General features: G+C 33.4%; 2 protein-coding genes across 3 annotated transcripts; one reads left to right on the forward strand and one right to left on the reverse strand.

Annotated features, from left to right (window-relative positions):
- The first annotated feature begins 12,016 nt into the window (after nucleotides 1-12,016).
- On the forward strand, nucleotides 12,017-13,178 carry LSm1 (U6 snRNA-associated Sm-like protein LSm1). Its single transcript, XM_014352415.2, has 3 exons — nucleotides 12,017-12,156; nucleotides 12,438-12,622; nucleotides 12,705-13,178. The coding sequence occupies exons 1-3, from the start codon at nucleotides 12,111-12,113 to the stop codon at nucleotides 12,876-12,878; spliced, it is 405 nt and encodes a 134-aa protein (XP_014207901.1). The 5' UTR covers nucleotides 12,017-12,110; the 3' UTR covers nucleotides 12,879-13,178.
- Nucleotides 13,179-13,442: 264 nt separating this feature from the next.
- Nucleotides 13,443-17,715, reverse strand: LOC106638987 (Rho GTPase activating protein at 54D). Of its 2 annotated transcripts, none has more exons than XM_014352404.3 (7): nucleotides 17,341-17,715; nucleotides 16,895-17,064; nucleotides 16,596-16,805; nucleotides 16,134-16,513; nucleotides 15,671-16,054; nucleotides 14,755-15,438; nucleotides 13,443-14,592 (listed from the first exon to the last, which is right to left on the reverse strand). In XM_014352404.3, the coding sequence occupies exons 1-7, from the start codon at nucleotides 17,463-17,465 to the stop codon at nucleotides 13,888-13,890; spliced, it is 2,658 nt and encodes an 885-aa protein (XP_014207890.2). In that variant the 5' UTR covers nucleotides 17,466-17,715; the 3' UTR covers nucleotides 13,443-13,887. The 2 variants fall into 2 exon arrangements, with proteins under 2 accessions (XP_014207890.2, XP_089454748.1); XM_089598622.1 differs by having other exon boundaries at nucleotides 14,755-15,421; nucleotides 15,663-16,054; nucleotides 16,134-16,494; nucleotides 16,589-16,793; nucleotides 16,883-17,064.
- Between the last annotated feature and the right edge of the window lie 71 nt (nucleotides 17,716-17,786).

A 17,786-nucleotide genomic window follows, 5' to 3' on the forward strand; every position in this document is an offset into this window, starting at 1 on the left:
AGCAATAAAAATTAAAAACATAAGGATTGCTCTTGTGATATGCGCCCCCAAGTGTAAGAATTACTAATTCAGTAAAATAGTCTATTAGTAAAACGCATCTTAATGACCGGGAATCTTAGCACAAGTTTTTTACATTCAAACAATAAAATTTACGAGTAAAGATTAAGAAGTAAATTTCATACCGTTAAGTTATATCTAATTTAACACCTTTTTTACTGCTTAACCGTCAGTGATTAATACAACAAACTAAACGTATCTATTGCATCTAAATAAACATAATTTTTAGTATTCAAAATAAAAAAAATAAAAGAAATTCCAAATTACGTAAAAATTTCATTCCTTAGAACGTTGATCACTAGACTATCTAGATTTCAAGATTTCTCTTTACGTGAATAGATTGAAAAATTTCATGTAAACCATGGCAAAGCAAATATACGTAATATCCTAAAAAAAAGTCAAGATATTTTGTTATTCGAGAAAAATATAACACACGCACGAATCGGCTAAAATCGCTTACAACGTTTATAATAAAAATATTATAGGTACTCATAAAATCAGTTCTTGTATTATACTGATTAATTTTCTCTACTATGATTAGTGTTTTTCCTTTCTATAATTTAATAGATTAAAATGTGTAATTCTTCAACACTATACTATTAAAAGGTATTTTTGATGTAGGTATGCAATGAAAGAGTGGCTTACTATGGAATCAGTAGATTACAACATCGTGAAATTTTATCATTATCATGCGAAATAGTAAGTTTTCCGCAAACTAAATGGACACCAGTCGGTATTGGTTTTAGGAAAGGCCTACCTCTTTTTGGATTTTTTAATTATTTGTAAGTATTTTTGAATGAAAAATATCGATGACCAGAAATTTTAATAAAAGTTTTTTTTCAGCATAAAAAAAAAAAAAGGAGAATGAAATATTAGCTACGTTAAAAATTAAATATTACAAGGAAACTGATAAAAAAGAGAATTCGCTTACACCTTTTGGTATCCGTGTGGTTACTCCGCTTTTCGTACTTACGTTTATTGGATGCCTCTCTGGTATTCTTATATTACTGTTTGAAAAATTGTACCAAAAATTGAAACCAAAAATATCAAGAAAAATTTTAATGAAGAAAAAAAGGAAAGTTGCACCTCTCCATACTCGTACTGGGGAACCTTCTCGAGTATTGAAATCAAGAAAACGAAAAATATGTGCAGTCGAGGATGAAATCGAAATTGCGCCTCCCCGTGATCAAGAAGACGAGGGGGAGATGAGAAGGGAGCCACGAGAGCCTCCATTCTTGCCGTTCATTCTTTGAATTTCAAAAAAAGCATTTTTTTATTAAAGTATATGTACTATAAAGTTTATAAAACAATTAGTAAATTGAAAATAAATCTTTTTTTTGTTTAGTATTGAGGTTGTAGTGGGTTTAAAGATAACTTAAGAGTCATTCATTATTCTTGATTTTGATTGACAATAATTTGATATCCATAATTTTAAAGTTTTTTATTATGCTACATTGACTTTTTCAAAATAGTAATGGGTACAGTGTGTCCTATTATAATGACGGCTCAATTTAATATCGCCGAAACGGATATGTATTCAGATTGATTGTGTTAGGATTGGTAGCTATATTAACTGCTACGTAATAATCATTTTAAAATGTATTATGAAAACTCGTAGTATGATTTAATGTATAAGTGAAAACAAAGAAAAATCTTAATAAAATCTTTTTTCCAAAACCATATTGGCAATTTAATTACGATCAAATTGATAGTGAATGTTTTATGTGACGTGCACGAAAAGATTTGAAATAAAATGAATATAATTGAAACGTCTTTGTAGAAAAATGTTTAAAACTGCATCAAAGTTTTTGCTCATTTTTGCTAACAAGAATTATTTTAAGGCTTGGAAAATGGTAGTTTTCCGACCTCGGGCGTTTTTGAGAGGCTGGTGTGCACTCAGTAGGAAAAATAGGATTCGCCACATACTTAAGTGCCATCGCTCCCTGGCTACCTTACGTCCCTCGGGCCTCAAAATAGTCTCGGAGACGACGGCACTTATCTGACGAAAACTACTATTATAATGTTAGTAATTAACTACGATAATATATAGCTAAAATGTTATATGCTTTATAGTCGCTAGAAAAATTCGCCACGATATTTTTATAAGAAAAACGTATTTCTGACGTTTTTCGGTCGAAGTTTTAAGAAGAAGAGCCAACTCACCAAACTTCGCGCAAGAGCAACGACCTTGAAAAAAAAAATAATAATAATAAAAAACGACCTAGTTACCGGTATTCACTTTTTTTGATAAACTATTTAAATCCAAACAATTGAATTTAAATTAAATCAATCCATACTGCTGTCAAACCCTTTTCCAACTTCGACCGACTCATACAATCGCATACGAACCTTTTTCCGATTCACCCGATCGTCATGCCAACGTTCTGGTGATATATTGTATTGAAGTGTTGCTCTTTACGATTATAATACAGATATATAATTACTCTATAACACTTCTTATTCATCTTTGTACGTCATTTGTAGATTTAATAATTGGTAAATTTATGAAATGAGATTTTATCTCAATGTGTTGACTTTTCCATTAGCTTTTAGAAAAGTTTATACTAATCAAACTATGAATAGTAAATAATCAATTTAATCTGTACTACTGTTGACATTGTATAGCGTATAGGTATAACGGATCAAAAAGAACTTACAAAGCTGATCACGGAATCCGAATATTTACGTTTATGTGATGATAATCTGTTTGTTAATTTTTTTATGAACATACTTTAATAATAGGGTTAGTTACATAATAATTTTAAAGCGTTTTCAGAATATTACGTACTGAAAATAATTTAAAAAAATAAATAAATACATAAATAAATAAATAAAATAAAATAAAATAAATTATAAAATTCAATTGTACTATTAAAAAATTATATAATATTATTAAATTTATTATTCATTACTCACTATTATGGCAAACATCATGTTAATTAAGCAGTGGATTGTCGGTTAAGTATCAGTGCGTAAGAAGCTCCTTGCAAAAACAGCATAAAACATATACCTTCTCCCAAGATTTATTCGTCAACTTATAAATGTTTTAATTGATTTTATTTCTAGAAGACTTTTTATCTACGTATTCGTGTAACATTTACATATATTTACAGAAACTTAATGTAATGTTACTGCTATAGTTATAAACACAAAAAGTAAAGGGGCTTCGTAATAAGATAAACCACATATTATGAAGCTTAGGACCTGGGCTTGATATTTTATAGTAACTTCCTGTTGTCTGCACTCATGGGCCACTCCGTTAAGATTAAAACTATTTAGAAAAAAATAATTTCCTTCGACCTTTGGATTTTTCCGGAATTTTGCATTAATTGTCATTTTGGAAAAAAGCCCAGTACAATTTAATCTTACTTTGCTTTCGTATTATTTCTTCTAAAAGAAATTATCAAATAAGTCATTTAGTGTCACTACATTCTTCAAACTCTTAAAAGATCACCCATTTTTTTAGACTTAAGTTTCCAAATCTAGCACGTAGCGCTAACGACTTCACGAATATGTAGTAACGCACGTCATACGCTAATAGTGACGCACACAAAGCAGCTAGCAACACTACACTCAACAGTTAGTAGTAGATTCTCCATAGCCTTTGTTGAAGTTTCGTTTAACACAGGTAAAAATCACAAAGTATATTTGAAGAAAATGTTGTCCGAAGAGTGGCAGCATCGTATGCTTGAAGACCCCCCATCTGATGAGGAACCAGATAACAGTGGATTGTCTATTACTTCCCGCAATACCTCCAATGAGCCGAGATTTCTGACCCTTACAGTTGGTGATTTTCATACTAAGACCGAAGAGGATGATAAGGTGTGATATACTTGGCTGTGACAAATCTTGCATTTTATGTACAATCGATGGAAATTTTATACAATGGCGTTTTTGTAGAAAGATTTTTTTGAAGAATTGGACTGTACACGATTCACATGGAATGACATTATCGTGAAGGTATGAAGACTTTTTTTTTTTGTTTTAAGTTAAGTGAGTGTAATACATCAGATAAATGAAAGTTCTTTTAAACCGCAAGTTTTCTTTCTTCGTAGGTTGTAGGTAGGAACATAATAGTTCAAGAAAAACAAGAAGAAACCCAAGACGGGGATAATAGTAAACCCAAAATAATCAAAAAGTATCTAATCGAGGACCAGTACGATTTGGACGAGGCCAAAGTGTTTTTCATCTCGAATAATGCCTTAGCTGTCTATGTGCCTCGTCAAATGTAAAATCATGAAGAGTCGAAAAAAAGGTACATTTATGTTTTTTTAAATAATAAATTATCTTGTTATGATATTAAGAAGCGTTTGATTTCATTGACAAAGTTGTATCAAAAAATTTTTTTAATGCATTTTTAATAAATTACTACTTAGATCAATTTTATATTAACATTTTTTTTGCTCAATATTTTTTCATCAACTAGTTATTTTATCTATCAGATAGTATTTTCAGCATATCTCATAAGGATTAGGAACTCTACTAAAGTAAAAATTTTATTACACTCAGAGAGATTACTTATTAGCTTATGATTGTATTGTATTGTACAAAATTTTGTGTTTACCGTTCGAGTGAGGAGCTGAGATAGAGAAGCAATATGTATAAAGAGTATGTTTTTGTTGTTTTTTTTAATAGTTTGACTGAAGTGTTGATATAGTTATTGTACTCAGATAGGTAAAATAAGTAAGACTTTCCATATAGAGTATTTAATCTTCATTTTATTTTAAAAAAATATATGTAACACCGTTACGTATACGTTACTTGTATATCTATATAGAGAGTTTTATTTATTTTTCCAATATGACTTTCATTAATCTTCACCAAGTAAAGGCTATTACAAGTAATTAATTACTTTACTGTTTACTTTAATTTTTTTTTTTTTTTTTTTTCATTTCTTTGAGGATACCCTTCAGCTCCCTATGAAAATTCTATTTAAGGTCCCATTTGACTACTACTAACTTATTAGATTAACCAATTTTTTGTCCCCCGAACCGATGTAACATTTATATTTTGCACACCCAATGATATTAATGTTTTTGCAGGTGCTGGTTGTAATGTGTATAAATTAAAGCCATATTTCCTTACAAAATCATTTCTCGAAACATCAGTGGCGTCATTTTGTGGTGTTCATGTTACTAAAAATACTGGAACTAAACTGTAAATGATGTCATTCGATTTTTTTATTGTTTAAACATATCAATCGAACGATAGCGGTAGTACATGTTTGGTAATTACGTAATATATAAAGTATTAAAGTCGATAAAAGATGTTAAAATACAACAAAAACGGTTAGATAGGAAAAAGAATTGATTACATGTGTTGTTGTTACCAATGTAAAAAAACCTTATAAAATTTTTATATTGTACTACTATATGTGTCAGAACAATGTTCAACAAAATGGAGTAAATTTATAGGGTATTTCCATGTCCTGGATTATTTTATTGTTTACATGTATTTTTGTTCAAATAATGTAGTCAAATGACATCAACATTGAATAAAGCGATTTCACGTCGAGTAAATTTTAGTAGTCAAAAATTATATCAGTAGAAAATTTTTTATCGGCAATCAAATTCAAATTCTTCAGCTAACGTTTTATCGATAAAGTATGCACAGAGCGATGCTTGGACATAATAAAAATGAGCCATTCGCTCGTTTATAAGGTTTTTGCAGTGATAATAAAAAACAGCTTCTGCTTGTAAAATATTGAATTAAGTATAATGTATACATTTTTACTTGGTCAATCGTAATTGGACTTCATAAATAATAATATTAATACCGCCTCTTACATAGGAATATTATACACATTATTAGTAAGATGTCATATTTTTATTCTGGAAAGTAGAAATGCTTTTTGAAACTGCTGAAAAACAAAGAGTCCCTGCGGGACTACCCCATGCTAATGTGAGTGTACATCATGTTAGCGTCAAATGTGAATCTGCATCCGCTGAAGTTGAGTTTAGCAGTTCGATCAGGTTCGATGATCGGACTCTACTTGCGTAAAGAAACTTCAATAATGCACTTTTGCGGATCCAATGTGAAGTATAAAATGCAAGATAGCTTTAATTATACCTATGTGAAGAGTATTTGTATAGGTGGTTACCATGAAATGAAATCCCTAATATTTTGTAATTGGGTCGCCCTTTGCTTTCTGAAACGATTCAGCTGTCCCATACTTTCTTTTCCTTGATTTTCTTTTTCATTTAGTCATCTTTCTGAAAGATTCTTTTTGGCTGATCACGTAAAATTGCTTTTTTTACATTTCATTTCTGTACAGATAACAAAATATTACTGTGTGATCATTACGTAAGCATGAAGGACTATGATTATTACATATTTCGCGAGTGAATATGTGGCGTCCCAGCCTTGCGCACAAGCAGCGCGTTCGAGGCGCAAACAGACGCTTGTCCCGCGCGTTGTGTTTTAACCGCGAGCTCTGCTGATTTCGTCCAATCAGCGAGCCTCGCGCCCCTCTCGAGCCTACCAATCCACGAGCTGCCACAGCTGTAGCGGGACGACAAGGAGAAGAAGCTAGAGTTCTCTCTTAAGTACTGCCGAGTCAGGCAGTTATGTTTTGCCTCTTGTAACTAATAAAAGCTAAATGTACAGTTCATGCGTTGAGCATCATTTCTCGCTCCCGTGCTCCGTGTCCTTGTCCCGTCGTTGAGGCGCCTTGTTGTTTCGCCGAGCCTCACCCTCGCGATCCCCAAAAATATACGTATGTGTACATATATATTTACATATGCATACGTAAATAATACTTGGTTTGTCAAGAGGATACATGCACATACAATTTTTCGGGGGACGGGACTGCAATGGTGTTATCAAATTTTACTCGGAAAATATATTAATTATACATTATGTTGCACGCATTAAATATACATTATGTATGTGTCGAGTCGACACACATAAACGACAAAGCCGTGAAAAGGAACTGTTATTATTTTATTCTCTTTATTTGCAATTTAAGAGATTAAAACAATCATTTACACAATAATAAAAAACCAGCACCATATCACTTTTAAAAACGCTGGCTGCAGGCTGCCGAAGAAAAGCTGATAACATGAAGTTAACGTGTATTGTACTTATTATAAATATAAGTTTGCACTTAACGCGAGAAAAAGAGGAATTTAGAGTCAGCGCCATTTAGTGGGTGGTTATTCTCGAAAAAAAACTCGTGGCTCAGAAACCCTACAGACGTTTTTTATTTTAGGTGACAAAAGCACAACTCAGATTGCACCGTTTAAGATTACGTTAAAGAAATCTGAGTTGTGCTTTTTTCACCCTCCGAGAAACTTAGGCTATATTCAACGGTCCAGACGAAAAAAAGCTTAACTCAGATTTCCCTATCTAATTTTAAATAGTGAAATATGAGTTTTGCCCTTCTTCGTCACCTGAAACAAAAAATCTTCTGTAGGGTCTCAGAGCTACGAGATTTCTCGAGAATAACCACCCAATAATAGTGCAGATTGTAAACGGAGTGGGAGTATGGCAGTCTATTGTCACGGCTCCAATAGACCTTCCGCTATAGTGGATATTAGCAACTCTCACCAGTGTTGGGAATTTTTTTAATTCGTAGAGATCCAAAACAGTTTTGTCATATTTTATTCTGGTCAAGAGTGATGTGGTTAATTTAATAGTCCCATATAGTTTATTTTATAAACCAGCCGCAACTTCAACGTATTGATGAGTAATTTTAATTTGATGCCCATTGTGTCATTTATGGCAAGATTAGAATACATCTTTATGCCGAAAATCGACCTCTTTTGAAAAAAATCCACTAGGAATACTTACTAGTAAGTCATCTCGATATATTCGAGATGTTTTACCAGTTTTTCGACAATTTTTTCACCAACAATACCATTTGAAAATGTGCAAGGATTAATTGAGGATGGGTACTAAATTGATTTTTTTGTAATTGTTACCTTTTTTCATTTATTCTATGTTATTTTATACACTTCAAACCACCGATACATTAAAAAATATAATTATATGAAAGAATGATAAATTTCTATTATTTTAGGGTTTGAGTAACGATTCGCTGCAGAAAGTGAACTTACTTTTAAAAAGTGAGGAAGAACTACCGGCAACTGGTTATGAAGCTATGGAACAGGTAATTATTACAATAAGTTTATGTGTAGGTATAGGTCAATAATACTGTACCAACTACAGTTTCGTTCAATAGTTAGTCTAAAAGATAAAAATTTCCTGGTGTTGTTCGAATTTAATGAATGCACCTTGCAATGATTTGATAAAAAAAATATTTTGTTGAGGATTCTTAAAATTGTCTGAACACACGCATGAATTGGCTAAAATTTTTTACAATATTTATACAAAAAATTAGTTTTTTTTATATATTTGATAATTTACTCGAATTTTCTCTACTAAACTCTGAAATTTTTTTTTCTACGATTTCTTAAATCATAATTTAATATTCTTTAGCATTATACTATCAAAATGTATTTTCAACGTAGGTATGCTATGAAAGAGTAGCTTATTACGGAATTGGTCTACTACAACATCCTGAAATTTTTTCATTACCATGCAAAATAGTAGCTTTTCCGCAAACTAAATGGATACCATTCGGTATTGTTTTCAAGAAAGGCCATCCTCTTTTTGGATTTATCAATTATTTGTAAGTATTTTTTAATAAAAATTATTGATGATCAGAAATTTCAACAAAAGTTTTCTTTCAGCATCAAAAAAAAAAAATAAAAATGGGGTGTTAGCTAAGTTAAAAAACAGATATTACAAGGAAACTGATAAAAAAGAAAATTCGTTTACATCTTTTGGTATCCGAGAGGTTACTCCACTTTTCGTACTTTTGTTTATTGGATGCCTCTCTGGTATTCTTATATTACTGTTTGAAAAATTGTACCAAAAATTGAAACCAAAAATATCAAGAAAAATTTTGATGAAGAAAAAAAGGAGAGTTGCACCTCTCCATACTCGTACTGGGGAACCTTCTCGAGTATTGAAATCAAGAAAACGAAAAATATGTGCAATTGAGGATGAAATCGAAAGTGCGCCTCCCCGTGATCAAGAAGACGAGGGGGAGATTAGAAGGGAGCCGCGAGAGCCTCCATTTTTGCCGTTCATTCGTTAAATTTTAAAAAAGCTCCTTTTCTTAAAGTATAAGTACTATAAGGTTCATAAACTGATTAATAAATTAAAAATAAACCTTTTTTTGCATCGTATAGAGATTGTCATTAGTTACAGTTTAAGTTAGAGTATTTCTTTTTTATTTACAATAATTTGATTTCCTTAATTCTAAAGTTTTTTGTTATGCTACATTGACTTTTTAAAAATAGTAATGTGTACAGTGTAACTCACTATAATAATGGCTCGATTTAATACCGTCAAAACATTGTACTCGAGTTGGAAGAAATGAAAAATTTAAAACGTATTAATAATTAAGAAATTAATGATAAAAACTCGTGGGATGATAAAATGTAAAAGTGGAAACAAAAAATTCTCATAAAAATGTCAGTGCGTTAGAAGTCCTATACGAAAATGGTATAAAACATACCTTACTCCAAGATATATTCGTCAACTTATGAATATTTTATATTGAATTTATTTCTAGAAGACTTTTTATCTACGTATTCGTGTAACATTTACATATATTTACAGAAACTTAATGTAATGTAACTGCTATAGTTATAAACACAAAAAGTAAAGGGGCTTCGTAATAAGATAAACCACATATTATGAAGCTTAGGACCTGGGCTTGATATTTTATAGTAACTTCCTGTTGTCTGCACTCATGGGCGACTCCGATAAGATTAAAACTATTTAGAAAAAAATAATTTGCTTCGACCTTTGGATTTTTCCGGAATTTTGCATTAATTGTCATTTTGGAAAAAAGCCCAGTACAATTTAATTTTACTTTGCTTTCGTATTATTTCTTCTAAAAGAAATTATCAAATAAGTCATTTAGTGTCACTACATTCTTCAAACTCTTAAAAGATCACCCATTTTTTTAGACTTAAGTTTCCAAATCTAGCACGTAGCGCTATGGACTCCACGAATATGTAGTAACGCGCGTCATACGCTATTAGTGACACGCACAAAGCACGTAGCAACACTACAATCATTTGTTAGTATAGTAGTTGCTCCGTAGCCTTTGTTGAAGTTTCGTTTAACACAGGTAAAAATCACAAAGTATATTTGAAGAAAATGTCGGTCGAGGTCGAGGTCGATGAGTTTGTGAAGAACCGTATGGCTGACGACTTCCCAACTCATTTAATCCCACAGTTGCAGACAAATCCTTTAAACAGTGGATTGTCCCGCAGTACCTCCATTGAGCCTAGATTTCTCACCCTCACAGTTGGTGGTTTTGATATTAAAACTGAAAAGGATGATAAGGTATGATATACTTAGGTGACCAAATCTTTTATTTAATGTACAATTGATGGAAATTTTATACAATGGCGTATTTGTAGAAAGATTTTTTTGAAGAATTGGACTGTACACGATTCACACGGGATGACATCATCGTGAAGGTATGAAGACTTTTTTTTTTTTTTAAGTTAAGTGAGTGTAATACATCAAGTAAATAAAAGATCTTCTAAACGACAAGTTTTCTTTCTTCGTAGGTTGTAGGTAGGAACATAATAGTTCAAGAAAAACAAGAAGAAACCCAAGACGAAGATAATAGTAAACCCAACATAATCAAAAAGTATCCAATCGAGGACCATTTCGATTTAGACGAGGCCAAAGTGTTTTTTAACTCAAAGGATACTTTAGCTGTCTATGTGCCTCGTAAATTGTAAAATCATGAAGAGTCGAAAAAAAGGTGCATTTATGTTTTTTTAAATAATACATTATCTTGTTATGATATTAAGAAGCGTTTGATTTCATTGACAAAGTTGTATCAAAAAAATTTTCAAATGCATTTTTAATAAATTACTACTTAGATCAATTTTATATTAACATTTTTTTTGCTCAATATTTTTTCATCAACTAGTTATTTTATCTATCAGATAGTATTTTCAGCATACCTCATAAGGATTAGGAACTCTACTAAAGTAAAAATTTTATTACACTCAGAGAGATTACTTATTAGCTTATGATTGTATTGTATTGTACAAAATTTTGTGTTTACCGTTCGAGTGAGGAGCTGAGATAGAGAAGCAATATGTATTAAGAGTATGTTTTTGTTGTTTTTTTTTAATAGTTTGACTGAAGTGTTGATATAGTTATTGTACTCAGATAGGTAAAATAAGTAAGACTTTCCATATAGAGTATTTAATCTTCAATTTATTTAAAAAAAATATATGTAACACCGTTACGTATACGTTACTTGTATATCTATATAGAGAGTTTTATTTATTTTTCCAATATGACTTTCATTAATCTTCACCAAGTAAAGGCTATTACAAGTAATTAATTACTTTACTGTTTACTTTAATTTTTTTTTTTTTTTTTTTTCATTTCTTTGAGGATACCCTTCAGCTCCCTATGAAAATTCTATTTAAGGTCCCATTTGACTACTACTAACTTATTAGATTAACCAATTTTTTGTCCCTCGAAACGATGTAACATTTATATTTTGCACACCCAATGATATTAATATTCTTGCAGGTGCTGGTTGTAATGTGTAAAAATTAAAGCCATATTTCCTTACAAAATCATTTCTCGAAACATCAGTGGCGTCATTTTGTGGTGTTCATGTTACTAAAAATACTGGAACTAAACTGTAAATGATGTCATTCGATTTTTCTATTGTTTAAACATAACAATAGAACAATAGCGGTAGTACATGTTTGGTAATTACGTAATATATAAAGTATTAAAGTCGATAAAAGGTGTTAATATACAACAAAAACGGTTAGATAGAAAAAAAAAGAATTGATTATACTTAAGTAGAAATGCTTTTGAAACTGCTGAAAAACAAAAAGTCCCTGCGGGACTATCCCATGCTAATGTGAGTGTACACACACTCTGGTGGTGTGTTGTGAGTTGTGAGGAGTCCCGTATACCGGTATACTGTCCCCGTGACTCTTTAATATGTTATTATTGTATGACTGAAAAAAAAAAATAAAAAATAAAAAATGAATGCGGTTCCTGGGACTGCCTCGCTCCTTGAGGAACTTGACAGTACGTTAGTATTTTTTCAAAACTATTAATTTTTAATAAGTATGTTGCTCCAATTTGACATATTCTGTGATTTTGAGGTTATAAAGCTTGTCTGGAGTCCAACAGAGTGGAGAATTACAATTTTAACATTGTTTTTTATTGCTCATTTTAAACGTATAATATTTATGATTCTTTGCATTGTCTTTTCTGCACTTGCTTATGAAATACTAAAACATGACGTTCCTAAATAACAAGTGTTTTATTGTTGATTTTACTAAATAAAATAGCATGATTTGATGTAGAAAAACTTATGGTTCTGCTGAGAGATGGAAGAACTTTGATTGGCTATCTTAGAAGTGTTGACCAGTTTGCAAATCTAGTTCTCCATCGAACCATCGAGAGGATCCACGTTGGTAAGGAATACGGTGATATTCCTCGAGGAGTCTTTATTGTCAGGGGAGAAAATGTAGTTCTCTTGGGAGAAATAGTAAGTGAAGGCTCAGCTGTAAAGAGATTTTTTTCATCCAGAAATAAATTTACCACTAACCATTTTGATTCTTTTACTTTAGGATAAGGAAAAGGAAAAGAATTTGCCTCTGTCTGAAGTTTCAGTTGACGATATTCTTGATGCTCAAAGAAGAGAACAAGAACTGAAGCAAGACAAGGATAGGCTAATGAACAAAGCTCTGAAAGATCGTGGTTTACAGTATATTCCTGACTTGGGTCATGATGACATGTTCTGACCAATGCCTATGTGATAACTATTGTTTTATATCTTCCAAAATTTTACACCAGGTCATATTTTTTATGAAAACTTGAATCTTGATTATTATGGGTCGTAAACTTGTATAAACGATTCTATCAACTTAGTTAAACCGATTATCTACTGTTGTAAGTAAGCCTACTTCAGACTTGAATTTCTACTTTCAAACTGTTTTTTCTCATAAATATTCTTATTCAAAGATTTTGAGTACAGTCATTATCAGTAGGATAGTACAAGTTAAATGTATAAAGCTAGAAATTATTTCCATTTAGAAATGTGCTTAACGGTGACATCTTTATTTAAAAAGTGTAAATATGAGATAACTTTTGTATTTTTCATTTAATATAAATATAGAAAAATATAACCAAGCAATTTTTTTAACAATTTTGTGTGATTGACAAAAATACGTCAATGTTCCAACTAGTCAAATTTTTGCATGTTCTACATGATACGTTTTATAAATTTTAAGACAAAGCAATAACAGAACAAAACAGTTTTTTTTTTTTTAAACAAATACTTTATTTTTTGGAAAAATTCCGTTATACATTTATATTAAATAATAAAAATATCCTCAATAAGCTCACTTCAGAGCATTTGTAATTTTTGATCGTTTCATGCAATTTTTTTTCATAATTTCTTCAAAATGAAAAATTTCGTTCAACAAATTTTTCTTGCAAAATTGTCCTCTCATTAATGACTCCAGATTGGTATCCATTAGTAACAAAAAAAGGTGTAAAAAAATTATCATTAAATTTGATTTTCTTGTCATGTCATTTGTTCACGCATTTACCCTGGTATGATTTAAAATTTAGAGTACACAAATCATACAGTAACGACGTCAATGTACAAAATATGGACAGGAAAGAAGGCAGCAAATACAATATTCACAATTATTCGTCGCCTAATCGAAGCAATGAATCGCCTCTATACTTAGAACCTAAGTATGCAATCAGAATCGCAAAAATGAGCGAAACGCTCAAACATACGTGTCAGAACGACGTCTCCGATAACGAATCTTTCATCGACGTAAGCGTCGACTTGTCGATCGAAGCCGATTGCCTCAGCCATGTACTCCTTTGCGACTCGTCTTCCATAGGACGCTTGCAATCGCTGCGATCCAGACTCGTGCATCGTTTCCGCGGTGAAGGAACCTTCTCTGTCTTGTCACCCGAATTGTTCATACTGTTTGTACTTCCTGATGCAATACCCGAAGTATCCGAACCAGGTGTGGTCGCTCCCTCGGCCATTACGTTCAAATCCGATCCGGACTGCTCAAAATCACCTGTTCTGGAAGTAAAGCTCAAATCCACCGGACTAGCTGACAGTAAGCTTCTCGATAAATAGTATTCTTTGAACGCGTTGGGATTCGTCGAGGTAGTTGTACATTTTGTAGTCGAGTTGGGATCGTACTCCACACACGTGACGAACGTTTGCTGCTCTTCTGGGGTACCCTGGATTTTTTCAATGTTTTCTTTGTCAGCAACTGTATGTGAAAATCTTGGGGTATCTGTAACTGTAGACTCTTTGGGGTGCGACACGTAAGTTTTTTGGGCCGGTAAATCGAGATTCGATTGCAGACTGTTGGTAGAATCATATTGGATGGACCCGTTGTTCAGGGTAGGAAGGTTGCAGAGATTCGTAGTAGATGCCGAGACCATAACTGGCTTGCGGCATCTCGGAGTCATCATTGTTTCCTGAAACGTGAACACAGGGTTTACTCAACAGCAAGCTTAAAATTTTTTTTTTTTTCAGAATTTTCCGATTTATAATTCGAATGGTATTAATTTAATTAAAGTTAAAAAGAAAAAAAGGCATAGGACTCATTAGTCACATCATGCAAAGAAAAGCGCGTATACCTGCATAGCCTTAGTCATTTTGGTAGCGCTTTGGGTAATGGGGCTCATGCTTCTTTCTTCATCCGCGGTTATCGGCGTGAATCCATAATCATTAACGGCATTCAGGCTTCTGGTGATGAAATTCGAAGGTGTGGACGTGTGCGCCGCGAACAAATACCTCAATCGATTTTTCGTAGCCGGAGACAGTAGCAACGCTGCCGTTTCACTGTTCCGACTGTCGTCAGATACTACCGGATCCGACAATCGTTCCTGTGCTGGCGTTACAGTTACCACGACAGCTTTATCAGCATTACAATCAGCGCTGTCGACGTTTGAAACGGCTACCTCGACGCCGTCGTTATTTTCAGCCTTGTTGCACATGTCTTGCGAGGACTGTTCGTCTTTGTTAATTTTTTGAGAGCCATGAGATGATTCTTTGTCTTTGGTAGCAGTAAACGAGGGCGTGTTGCGGAGCAAGTCCTTGCTAATGCTAAGATAGCTCTTAAGAATAACTTTGCTCTTGGATTTGTAGCTAACGGGTGTGTTGAGGCTTGAGGTGCTGTTGCTCATTTGTTTCAACTTGAGCAGGTTGTCGCTGTCCAACTGCTGCTGCTCCTGGCTGAGGAGGTCGTAGCTCTCCAAGTCGCTGAGCTCGTCCTCCGACTTGCTGAAGACTTTCGGTAATAGCGTGGGACTTTCGAGAGACTGTGAGGAATCAAGCGAAAAGACAGATGTTTAAGCGACGAGCATTTGTTAGGCAGTTTTTGCGCTTTGTATGTAGCAGAAATGTTTAGTAGACTCTTGCGAGTTTTAATGATCATTCCTTTAGAAATAGTATGCAAAGTAAAAATTTTTCTCCATGCTGTTACAGCTTTGATAATGAATTAAAAACAAAAAAAAAAACATTGCATTTTCCGTGTCATTGATATATACTTACGTTCAACACAATATTCTCTTCGCTACTCGACCTGCTAAAGTTACAACCAAGTTTAACGTCAACGATTTTCTTGTGCAGCTTTTTCTGGAATATTCGTTTTTTTATCGAGTCGCCAAAGCTGCGTCCAGCACCGCTACCACCAGCAGCTACACCCGAGGAATTATGTTTAACGTGTCGCGGCGTGCCTTGGCCGTTTTCTTTGTTAAACTGTTTGACAAGCCGACGTTTCTTGGAAGACTCTGGCATCGATTGGATGTGCGCATATAGCTGAGCGAGTGCTGCTTGCGTGTCTTGTGACGCGGTCGCTTGAGCCGTCAAATTGCGATCGACGAAACTGAAGACCGTGTGGGCCGTGCCGGTCGTGTCCGTTGTCGACTCGTTCAACTGTCACAAAAATAAAATATAAATTCACGAATGCTATGTGCCGTAGGAACTTTTCAGCATTCAAAGATAAACTTCTCACATCAGACTTTTGAGGACTCAACAATTTTTTCTCCTGCTCTACCCAAAACGCTCGAATATCAGTGAATAATTTAGGTGGGATTTCATACAGCTTTGTCCCTTTCTGTATCATGAAAGAAACTAGTCCTGACAAATTTTGCGAATTCATGTGCAACGCCTCTGGAGAAAGCTTTCTGGGACACATTAAATGTGGCGTAAACAACGTTGCAAGAGAGTCACAGTTCATTTTGTTGCTGTTCTCGTGCTCCGCTACTTTATTTAGAAGATTGAGTATCTGTTTTAATACGATTCTGTTTGGTGGAGGTAAAAGAAGTAAAAGTAGTTGGAGTGCTCGCAAAAGCCTCGAATCATTATTACTACTGCTGCTGGAAGTACAAAGTTCTAAAAAAAAAAAAAAGAAAAACAATTAATTCTAGAATAACATGGAAAATTTAACATTAATCAACACATTGAAACAACTTGCCAGCTATCTGACAATACTCTGGGTAATGAAGGTCTGTTAAAAGTGGTTCTGATAGATCTGCTAGATATCCTTTTAAAACAGATGCACAATCGTGCACGCTAAATTTCCCTTCATCCAAATGAAGGGGTGAGCCTTGATATAGAGCAGTTTTCAAGTCTTGCTGCCTTGTCAACTTTCCAGTTCGTCTAAAAATACCCTCTTGAACTATAGCTGCATAAATAAAGGTTACAGGATTACAAAGTGTACATTTGTAAAAATGTTCAATCAACATATGAGTATTAAAGAACCAAAGTACTCACAATCTTCTTTGGCCAAATATTCAATAAGCTGTTTCACTTGGTTTATCCCTTCCTTTGTCAACAAGGCACCTTCTGTACTTTTTTGCGTATTCAGTGGAGGCTTGGATTTTTTTGAAAAATTCAACAGACCCCACTTCTTTAGTTTCGCTTTTTCCGTTACCGTGTCGTTTCTAAAAAATACCGACGAATAATTTCACTTGGAAGCAAACAAATACGCAAAGATGATCGGTAACAAAAAAAATTGTTCACTATTGTCAGACTTGGGGAAAACATTCAAGAAATCATGTAACTTAAAATGCATCATGAATATTTAAAACTAAAGAAGAGGCGAAACAAGCCATTAAAACAAATATTTTCAAACAAAAAACGTTTACAACAGCCGAATCTGTCACCACAAGTTGTAACGTACAAAAAACAATGTGTCAAAGGTAAAAGGAAAAACTTACTCCTCCGTGTTAAGGTCCAGCTCGAAGGACAGGTGCATCTTGACGAGCGTGTGGAACTGCTCGGCGTAGACTTTGCGCATCCTGCTCGCCAAGTTGCCGTCCAGGCCGTTGTTGAAGTCCTCCATCGCTGCATGTATGTATTATCGAAGGGACGCGCGACCACAACAAAAACAACTATTTATAATACTAATAATCCTTTCAAGCTCTCATCTCTCCTGGAAAAAAAGGACCCAACAGTCGGGAGGAGAATATATTATCTTCCGGAGTTCTTAAAGTTCAACACTTTCTTCGATCAACATTTTGTCGTCGTCACCGTACGATGAAAAAAAAAAAGACAAAACCTTCGTGTTTGACACTTAAATTGCGAAGAAGATTACGGGGGGGGGACAACAATAACAAAAGGGGGTACACCGTTTAGGCGAGCATCCATAAAATTCGTCTCGTGC

Source organism: Copidosoma floridanum, unplaced genomic scaffold (assembly GCF_036245765.1).
Source record: "Copidosoma floridanum isolate Cflo_tuat_1 unplaced genomic scaffold, Cflo_Japanese_pri ptg000006l, whole genome shotgun sequence".
Taxonomy (NCBI): Eukaryota; Metazoa; Arthropoda; class Insecta; order Hymenoptera; family Encyrtidae; genus Copidosoma; species Copidosoma floridanum.